The sequence below is a fragment of the Fukomys damarensis genome, unplaced genomic scaffold (assembly GCF_012274545.1).
Source record: "Fukomys damarensis isolate Sample0158 unplaced genomic scaffold, DMR_v1.0_HiC HiC_scaffold_27, whole genome shotgun sequence".
NCBI classification, from domain to species: domain Eukaryota; kingdom Metazoa; phylum Chordata; class Mammalia; order Rodentia; family Bathyergidae; genus Fukomys; species Fukomys damarensis.
In genome coordinates, this window is record NW_022900939.1 from 8,132,690 (window position 1) to 8,142,926 (window position 10,237).

Here is a 10,237-nt window from a genome sequence, read left to right on the forward strand (position 1 = left end):
GCTAAATCCCCAGCCCCTAAACTTTAACTCCTTTAACTGTAAAAAATGCATTTCACTATTATAATGGCTTCAAACATATTTCTTCTTTTATTATACATTTTTATGTGTCTTAAAGGTGACAGTTCCATGTGATCATCCCCAAACGAAGTGCTCAACACAATGGAATATATTCGCTGAGCCAGAGCAGCCAAAGCTGTAACACAGGTCTGGAATTGCCAAGGGCTTTGCTAGCCAGAATTACAACTATTTTCTAATTGGGATAGCAGAAAAAGTATTTTGTACCCTGCAGTGTAGTTGGCTTGCAAAAACAATCCCTTCCTTGTCTACCCATCTCTTCACAAAAACCACCACAGCCAACCAATCAGCTATTAAGGTGTGAAAGCATATGAAATAATGTCCAGGTCAAATGGAGAGGAAAAGAGGTCGATGTTATTATTTCTCATAAAGCTAAATTTAATCAATTTAAATGATGGTCCTTTGTTCTGAGATCATGTTCTTCCTGCCTTTTGGGTGCTAAAATATCTTCTCTTTTACATAATGATTCCGATTAACAGATGGTAACTTGTTTTTTATTGTTGTTTTGTTTTGTTATGTCCTTAGCTAGCAAAATTAACAAATGGAATCACTTAGACACCCCAATTAAATTTTTTTTCTTTTTTGGGGGGGTAAATTTACTGGTGCTTCAAACCAGAATCGGCAATGGCCTAGGCAAAGTTCTACTGCTAAGTTATGTATTTCCCAGTCCTGAACTCTTCCTTGGTGACATCCTTGAACAGATTTATGAACCATGACATCAGGCTTAACTTACATTCATCCAGTGTCATTGTGGCCTTAGTTTAGAGCATTAAAAAAACACACTTTTATCCAACACCATTGTCACATCCTTTTTATTAGAACCAATCCTAATACTCCTACTATTACAGAAGCAGTCTATGTTATATTCGTGAGCAGCATTAGCGAAGCAGAAATGAAGAAGCTCCTGGTCGTCTCCTGGTTCAGGGTTTCAGCGGCACCAAAGGAAGCTGCCATTTTCAATGTACATTTGGCCCATTTACCTTTGTAATTCAATCGTACTACACATTTAAATCAAAGAGAAATAATGCATGTTACAAGAAAGCATACATTTTGGTGAGAAGTAACTTTTCTTTCACATGTTTTCATGTCATCAGCTACTTTTGAAAAAGAAGAGCTCCATATAAATGTACAAACTGATCATGTATTTAGAAAATCTTATGACCTACGTAAATTGCAGTGTGTCTGCCCATAAGTGAATCAATGAATCCCCATCCCATCAAAGTGTTAAAAAAAAAAAGAGTGCCTAGCCATTACATTTTCTAATATATTTCTGACAAAATGCAAATATAATGATCACTAGCATCCTGGACCAGATGAAAACTGTTGAATTTTATGCCCGTCTCTTGTCATTCTGCGATTTGTTCTAACTGTGTTTCTCTCCTTGAAGTTGTTCTTGGTAATATTAGTTCTTGATTGCATTAGTGTTAGTTGATATGAGCGTTACTGTTACTCTTCAAGTTTTTTCTGGGTGGTATCAGATTATGTCAGGAACTCCTCAGAGCAGCTTTTGTTTTCTCCCCAGTGATGAGGGTGCTGAACTACATCTGTTCACTGTTGACATGACAACCATGTTTTGGGGACTGGTGGGGCACCTTGCAGGGCAGGAGCATCTGGCCAAGTTACTTGTGCAGGTATGGATGCTTAATTCTTTTTGCTTTTCTTCAAAAACTTAGCTCGCACAGCCTTGTTCAAATTCATGGCTATTTTAAGGTAAATCCAAGAAGGCAAGACTGAGGTGAATGAGGCCTGGGGAAAGACACGGGGAAGATGCTTAATTATAGCCCACAATTTGGGTTAAAGTGTCTGTCTTATATTTTACTACACTTTTTTTTTAGTACCGGGAATCGAACTCAGGACCTTCCACTTGTGAGGCAGGTGGCAGAACCAGAGCTAAATCCCTGGCCCTACTGCTACTTTATTCATAGGCACATTTCAAAGTTCTTGGGTATATAATTGAAAATAAAACACAAAGGTTTTGTAAGCCTAGACAATGTATGGAGTCAGTACATATCATAAATTATTTGTGACACAATGGGAAAGAAAATCCCAAACTGGGAAGCACTGATTTGGGACTTAGAAATCTACATACCACAAGAGAATGGACTAGGTATCCACAGGTGCGAGACGTCAGGCCTACTGTATTAAGTGCAGACTTCACAAATGTGTCTGGAGAGGGCTTATCCAGAGTTGGCTTTCGGATTTTAGACAATTTCGTAGCAACGTAGTATGGCAGGACACTCTAGAAAGATGACACCCCCCCCCAAGAGGTGATTAGGAAGGCCACAAAATCAGAATAAATAGTGAGCTTCACTGACTGCTGGTTATGGTAGAAACTCTAAGAAAAGCTAAAGTCTGTATCTTACAGAAGAAAACAGAAGCAGCTACCCAAAGCCAACTTGGTAGAACACATCCAACAAATTATAACGAGTCAGTTTTATCAAGTAAGCAGAATTTGAGACTATAAAGAAAATAGTAAAAATAAGCAGAAACATACCTTTTGGAACCTTTAAAAAGAAGACTTTGAACCACAACCCAAACAGCAGAGATTTAAGACAGGAAACTCTTTCTTCCCTGACTATATGGATCATGGTTACAGGACCATCAAGTGTGAGATTTCTGTCATTTTACCTTCATAAAGAGATACTAATTTTCTCTATAATTTCTGACTAAGCTTTTTCTATCATTGTTAGTCCAGCTAAAGTAGATATTTCATTTTCTTAGCTTAGGTTACCACTTTTCTTCTTTCTTATCATCCTGAGTTTTATAAACTTTGCTACTGAGAAAATAGGACCACCTCTTTCTGTCCTGTTTTGGGAAAAGATAGCGTAACTATATAGAAACTGGGACAATTAAGACATCTGAGAGAACACAGCTGAAGGTGACCTGCTAGGGGGAATGTCACAGACATAAAGGCCTTCGTTGCTCTATATGCTGGACAAGACTCAACACAAAATATAAGGAAAACCTGTTGCGATGAGTCACAAGTCATGGTAAGTCCTGTGAAGTGTAATACCTTTTTATTTTTGGTACCAGGGATCAAACTCAGGACCTTGGGCTTCCAAGGCAGGAGGCGGCACCACTGAGCTAAATCCCCATCTGTGATGCGTAATACTTTAATCAGTTTGGTAGTTCACCAATGCGGGAACATGTTCTGTTCATCTCAAAGGTGTGAAAGGAAAGGGTATAAATTACAGTGACGTGTATTAAAGAAGACAACATGTTCCAACGCACGGCGGTCAAAGTTGAAATTTTCCACCTACAAGTAAAGGTGAGATCTGCTCCATACTGTGGGTTTCCTTTTTGCTAACACCTGGAAGGAATGGATCCAGGACATTTGGGGCTTTTGTGTCTATGCATACTTTGGTAATTTTGTAGCTTTCCTACTTCCAAGTATGAATCAAGGATTGCAACCCACCATTCCTTAACAAGTCAGCTGAAACTCCAGCCCAGTTCAGAGCCATGAGCCCAAGGGTCAGACGGCTGTCATTTCCGAATTTCTCTTTTTCTGGTTACTGTAGCTACACACTCACACTAAATAAACTAACTTCACTAGAGCACTTCAATTCCTGGGCCAACTTTGGTTATGTAACTTTTGGATTTGTGAATTTGTTTATTGGGATTGCCACTATAACATTTATCCCTCACTTAATGAACAAATTCTTTTTTAGCCAAAGTCTTTACTTTTAACTAATTTGCTGTAAGGTTACACAGACCAAAAAAATAGTTCAGACTGACAGAATTATGAAATGCAGAGTTTAATGGGTAGCTCAAAGTGTATTCATCAAACAAAGCTGAGAAGCAAACAGGGTAAAACAGAATAAAGACACATACTCTGATCACAAATAATGAAGGAATAGCAGCAAACCTTATCTCTAAGTCTTCAGGTTTATAGGTTACAAGAAGGCTAAATTTAAAAAAAAAATCCCATATACATTAGAAGCCTGCTAAAGGTATTATAAAGTTTTGAGCCTCTCAAGAGAAAGATGGTCTAATAATTCTGCCTTTCAATTGCACTACAAGTCTTTGTTCCTTTCTTCCGTCTTTCCATCCTCCATCCCGTAATGTGCATATGGCACCAATCCAATTATTTTGATCTTGTGGGAGAAGCTGCACTGCCTGACTGAACCACATGATGGTGCCACAGGCTAATGTATCCCTCAGCTCCACAGTGGGCACAATCTGGAGAATCCTCTGGCTCTGGGGATGGGGATAAGAGATGCACCCACAGGGGCTCCAACAGAATTCTATTTTCCCAAGTAGGAAATGTAAATTCTCCTCTGGAAAGGGAATTTATTTCTTCCTACCATGGGTTTCCACATGGCCTCATAGATGGAAGGGACTCTGAGATGAAACAGCTTCTGAGCTAAGTCCTAAAAGGGGTGGAGTTTGCCAGGGTAAACAAATATGGGAATAGGAGAAAAGAAAAAAAGACATAAAAGAACATGGCTTTTGGGGAACTGCAAGAAATTCAGGATAGGTCCAAACCCTAGAAATGCGTGAAGCAGTGGTAGGAAGGAGGCAAAATGGTACGGAAACAAAACCCAATCACTACATGGTATCAAGTGCTAGAATATGACCTCCATGAAGACACAAGGTCACCACTGTGTCCTCAATGCTTGGAACAACACCTGGCACACACACAGCAGGAGCACTGTGCAGAGTTACTGAACGAATCAGCAAAATAACACTTTACGTGGCCAGCAACGAAGAGCAGTACTGGGGCCCTTCCCATTGTTACCAATGAGAAAATTAAACTCATCAGGAAATTGGCAATGTGAGAGTTTAAGCCGAAAGTTTAGACATTCTCAAGCTTGAGTGAGGTCATTTATCTAAATAAGGGCAAGTGTATAATTTAGCTACTTGCCACAAAAAATTAAAGACAATATTAGGGGCTGGGAATTAAGCTCAGTGGTTCCACCATCTGCCTTGCAAGTTCAAGGTCCCGAGTTTGATCTCTGGTACAAAAAAAAAAAAAAAATTCCGGTAAAAATAATATTAAAAGCTATATAAAAGTAAAGAAAGATCTTTTACATAATAAGTCATCTAGGTGAATCCTTAAATTGTTTATTACAAGCCCAAGAAACAAGAATGAATTCTTTTCTCTGCTTACTTGGGAAAACATCCTGGGGATCAGGTCAAGAAAATACTCAGACTTTTACAGGAAGTATTTTGGACAGAGCAAATTTTTAAAGTTCTTTGAGCTCTACAAGTTGCCATATACAAATTTTGCTTACTCAGAAACAACCTGACCTTCACTGCTACAGACTTGGGCAAATTTCCTGGTTTACCAATAAAGAATCCCAAACTGAAAATAATTGGTTCGGCCATCAAGGAAACACTATTGATGCTTTGTCCTTGCTTAGCCTATTAAAAAAAATCCCTGGGGACAACTTTGTAGCTTTTCCTTCTCACTCCTTGGAGTAGACAGCTTAGGTATCTGCCTTCACACAACAGCTGGAGAACGGCCCCTCCAACTTAATGCCGCGGGGTCGTGCAAAGGATGCCCAGAGCTGCACGGCAAACATTCAAGAATCAAACACTGGGCCCTGGAACTTCCCATGGTAGGGCATTTCGCATATAATGACTGCACACTAAATATGCTTAAAAATGACTGCAACGATCCACAGCGAGGCGCCTCACTTTATGCCTATGACATGGAGCTCTGGAGATGGTGTCTAATCTACCTTTTGTGAGCAGTGCAACCAGTACTTACTCTTAGAGCAGAAGCTGGGGTTCCTGTAAGGCATAGGAGGAAACTTTACTTTTGAAAATCTGTGTATTCATCTACCATTTCAGGATCTGAAGTCCTCCAGAAAATCTGACTGATTTTACACATACCCTTTCCAAAAAAAAAGGCCCTGGATTATCTCATGGGTAGAAAGTGCTAGGAAAAAGGAATCGTCCTGATGGTACAGAGATCTCTGCCGTACGACAATTTTAAAAAAGGCCCCTTGATAATGATACGTGTAGACTTAGCACTAAGCCCAAAATGAAGGTGTTCGAAATACTCTGCTCTGAAAATAAAAAATTCTTGTTAAATTCTGGCTAAGGTCTTACCAATGGTGTACCTCCATTTATACATTATCAGTCAAGAACAAAAGGAAAAACTGTAATCACACAAAAAGCAATTCATTTAATAAGAAACTATTTCCTGAGCCCACACTAGAACAATGTGTAGACACTCAGAATATATTTGTGCAGAAAAACAAAGAGTTCCTAACTTTACAGAGCTTGTATTTTAGTAAGGGGACCTAGACCTTAAATGAATAATAATAAGTATATATAACATTGGCAGGCAGTAATAAAAAGTAACAAACCTAAACCTGGGCAAAGGTCATTGGTGGTGGAAGCAGGTGATGGAGTTGGGAGACCTCTTGGAGGCTGTGAAATACACACAAAGATCTGAAAGGAGGGAGGGAAGCCAGCCAAAAAGGATACCCGGGGGAAGAGTCTTCTAGACTGAGGGGGAGAGCAGTGCAAAGGCCCTGAGGTGGGGTGAGAGTGTGCTCTTGGTGCCCCAGGAACTGCAAGGAGGCCAGACAAGCAGTGGGATGGTGCAAGATCATGTAGAAGTTTGAAATCAGGGTCCTAAGAATCATGGCTTTCCTCTGAAAAAGATGAGAAGCCCCTGCATGAATCTGAAGCAAAGGAGTGAAATGATCAGGTTTTGCCACTGTGAGCAAACTCAGGCAAGGACAGGAGTGGGAAGGCCAGACAGGGAGGTGCTAGACTGTCCAGGTGGCTCAGGTTAGAGCGGTGGCAGAAGTAGTCAGGCACTGGGTGTGTTTCAAGGGTCAAGTCCATCAGGCTTCCTGATGGACTGAATGAGGGACGTGAGGGGTGGCAGGGGAGAGACTCAGTGCTGGCGGAAAACCACCAGTTTGCATTCTAGTTCCAGCTTGTCCACTCGCTAGCGATGTGCTCTTAAGCAATGCTGAGCTCCTATGAACCTGGGGGACACAGCATCTCGCTTATTGCACCATTTGGAGAATCAAATTGAACATGTCAGTTAAAGTATGTGAGATTCGAGTTCTAGTATGCAACAGCAACTATTTTCCAAACAGTCTAATATTTATATCTTTAGGATCAGTCTGGGAAAAACTTGGCTGAATCTTTATATCCCATAAGAGGTGTTTGAACACCATTTTCCAGAGAATATCACCTTGGAGGGAACCAGAAGGACGTCTTCAACCTTCTGGATTCGATGCAAGAGTGGTTTGCAGGGACCTCTGAGTTTACAGACCTTGCCTATGACAGTGTTCTAACGGGACACGAAAAAAGACATCATCTCTGCCCAGAAAGGAGATTCCTCTGGTTGGGGTCCAGTTATCCCAGCGGATCTCATTTTACTATTTGAAGCTGTTTCTTAAAGTGGGTTCAGCTGACCAGATATGAATATCTCCAGTGAGAATCATATTGCTTTTTAGTTCTATTTTGACTCCATTTCCACTAAAGACACACTCCATTACCTCCTTTTATTGTCATTGGCAATTAATAAGAGAAGTGGAGGGAGACTTACATTTTCAATCTTGACAGCCACTTCTCAATACCTAGCTTTCTAGCTTTTTGAAGCCAAATAGCTGTGATTATTCTAAGCAATATTTTAATAATTTGAAAAAACCTTGACTTTTTTCTCATGTCTTGTTTTCTAAATTTCATAGACGAAACCAAGACTAGTCTATTCTGTCTAAAAAGCATTTTAGCAGGGGATTCAGCTCAGTGGCACTGCGCCTGCCTCATAAGCACAAGGTCCTGAGTTCGATCTCCAGTACCAAAAACAAAAGCAAAACTACCACATTTTAAACTAAATTGGCAAAACCATCATCAACTCACACCAGCAAAGGGGACAAACTCCTGAAAAGTAGTGGCTTTGAGCTCAAATTTAAATGGAGTACTCTTTCTTTTGGTGGGTGTGTGTGTGTGTGTGTGGGGAGATGGTGCTGAGACAGGAGCTCACTATGCAGTCCAGGTTGGCCTTGAACTCACAGTGATCCTCCTGCCTCAGCTTCTTGGGTGCTGCGATTATAGGCGTGTGTTCCCAGGCCTGGCCACAGCACAGACTTCGAAGCAATGCTAACCCACATCACAAACCCAGATGAGGAAACTAACTCTCTACACTCTCCCATCCCCTTGGACACAGCGCACCCTGAGGTTTTTTCACAGCATCTTGTCCAGCTGTGAGTTTGAGCACTGTCTCCCTCCTACCAAACGTAAATCCAACCACAGCAGGGGCTCCACTCCAGCTATCCCTTCTGCCGTGGTACCCCAGTTCCCAGGCTGACAGGGAGCCTCTAAGAGTTTCTTGATTGAAGAAATGTAGAATGTGAGAATGTGAGGTATTTGTCTTCTGGGATATTTTACTTGGATAAACTTTTGTTTTCCCCTAATAGTGGCCCTCACTTGTGTCACGCCGTCAGTCATTGCCTTTCCTCACATGAAATCATTTGAGATTTAAACTTGGAGTGAATGTGGTGAAAAAATAGAAGATCCAGATGTTAGCGAAGACAATCGCTGTACGTACGAGCACGCACATTGGAGTGAAGTAGAATGGAAAAAGAACCCTGTGTTAAAGCACAATTAAAAACCCATTTTTCTTTGGTGGTGTTTTGTGTCTTCAAATTTGGGGAATTAGGAGTGTTTCTCAGCCAACTCTGCCTTCTATTCTATCTTGCGTTATTTTTCCTGAGATTGATCTTGTTTAGAAACCACAGAATGTTGCTTTCCTTGGTGGCCATCTAGTAAGGAGCCATAAAGTTTAGCGTTAAATTCAGACTCCACAAGGCTGTCGCCCTTCTCACCATGCCCTCAGAGTGGCCCTTAGCTGTGTCCTGTGCTCTCTGCCCTCGAAGTCTTCATGTCCCACCTGGCTGGCATCTGCACCCCAGCTCCTCTCTGGACCATACCACATTGGCTCCCGTGCCCTCCGCGCCCGCATCCTCCAGTCACAGCCTGTAGCCTGGCCATCCTGTCCCAGGCCCTTGGCACATCTGGAATCTTCTTTCTGCTCTCCGGGACTCCCCGCCTCTACCTTCTGCTCCAGCCCCTCCTTCGCCAGTTCAGTGCAGTCTTGAGAACAGGTTGTGTTCTTGTCTCTGGGTGGCCTGTGGTGATGTCATCAGACACCCGGGAGCCCTGGCTTCTGCAGCGCAGCCCTCGGGTCGAGGGCCTCAGTGGATGCGTCTGTCGCTGCGTGGGCTTCTGGTCTTGAAACGTCAACCTCCCTCCCGGGCTCATGCTGTGCGGCAGTCTTGGGAAGAATGCTGTCTCTTCAGGCCTTCCTCCAAGTGAGTGGCGATCGCACTGCGTGGCGCCAGGGGCGGCAGGGCCCAGGTTATTGTGTATTACTTCCTTACTAATATTTTCCCTTTGCTTTTCTTTCCCCACCTTTGCCTCAACCTCTTTCGTATAACAAGAACATTTAAAAATCCCTCTGAGAATTCACATTTGACATTATATAAATATTTCCTGGAAATGCAAGTACACAGTAGTGATAGCAGGTACCGTGGCACACACGGATAACCCCAGCTACTTGAGAGGCTAAGGCAGGAGAATCTCTGAGCCCAGGAGTTTAGGGTCGGACTGAGCAACATAGCAAGCCCCTGTCTCTTACGAAAAGAAAGAAACAATACAACCAACCAGCTACATAAATTCCCTGGAGGTGAATCATGGGCTTGATAGACTCTTGATTTTGAACAGAGGGTAAGACGCCCATTCTTGGGTAAAACTTTCCAAAAGGTTTGTGCGGCTAAGGCCTGTTCGTCCTCATCATCTTATGATTAGGGCCCTGGTCCCCGTCCTGTGTGGGTGTAGTGACCGGCAGCTCACGCTGTACCAGTAGCCGGGACAAAGACTAAATCCTACACTCGGCCTCGTGTGCTTTTGTCCCACAGAACTTTCACAAGCCAAAGTGCTTTTTCAAAAGTATTTTATTTGGGAATCATCTCCCATCAATAAAAAAACTTACAGTACCCTTAGCCTGGATGCACTTTTTCTTCAGCATTTTGCCCCATTTGTCTTATTGGAGTTAAGCTGCATAATTGTCATGGTTCTTTACTTCCAAGCACTTGAGTGTATATTTCCACAAATATAAGGATATTCTCACGTATAACCATAGCACAGTTACCAATTTTACATTTAAATTTTTTTTTTTTTTTTTTTTTTT

General features: G+C 41.9%; 1 protein-coding gene across 1 annotated transcript in view; it reads right to left on the reverse strand.

The window, feature by feature from the left end:
* Positions 1 to 870: 870 nt before the first annotated feature.
* Positions 871 to 10,237, reverse strand: part of Hsd17b12 (hydroxysteroid 17-beta dehydrogenase 12) — a 135,251-nt gene continuing 125,884 nt past the window's right edge. The window contains exons 10-11 of the mRNA XM_010612532.3: positions 2,165 to 2,314; positions 871 to 1,821 (exon numbers count right to left, since the gene is read on the reverse strand). Of these exons, the coding sequence (XP_010610834.1) occupies positions 1,717 to 1,821; positions 2,165 to 2,314 (255 nt within the window). The 3' untranslated portion in view covers positions 871 to 1,716. The remainder of the gene's footprint in view (positions 1,822 to 2,164; positions 2,315 to 10,237) is intronic.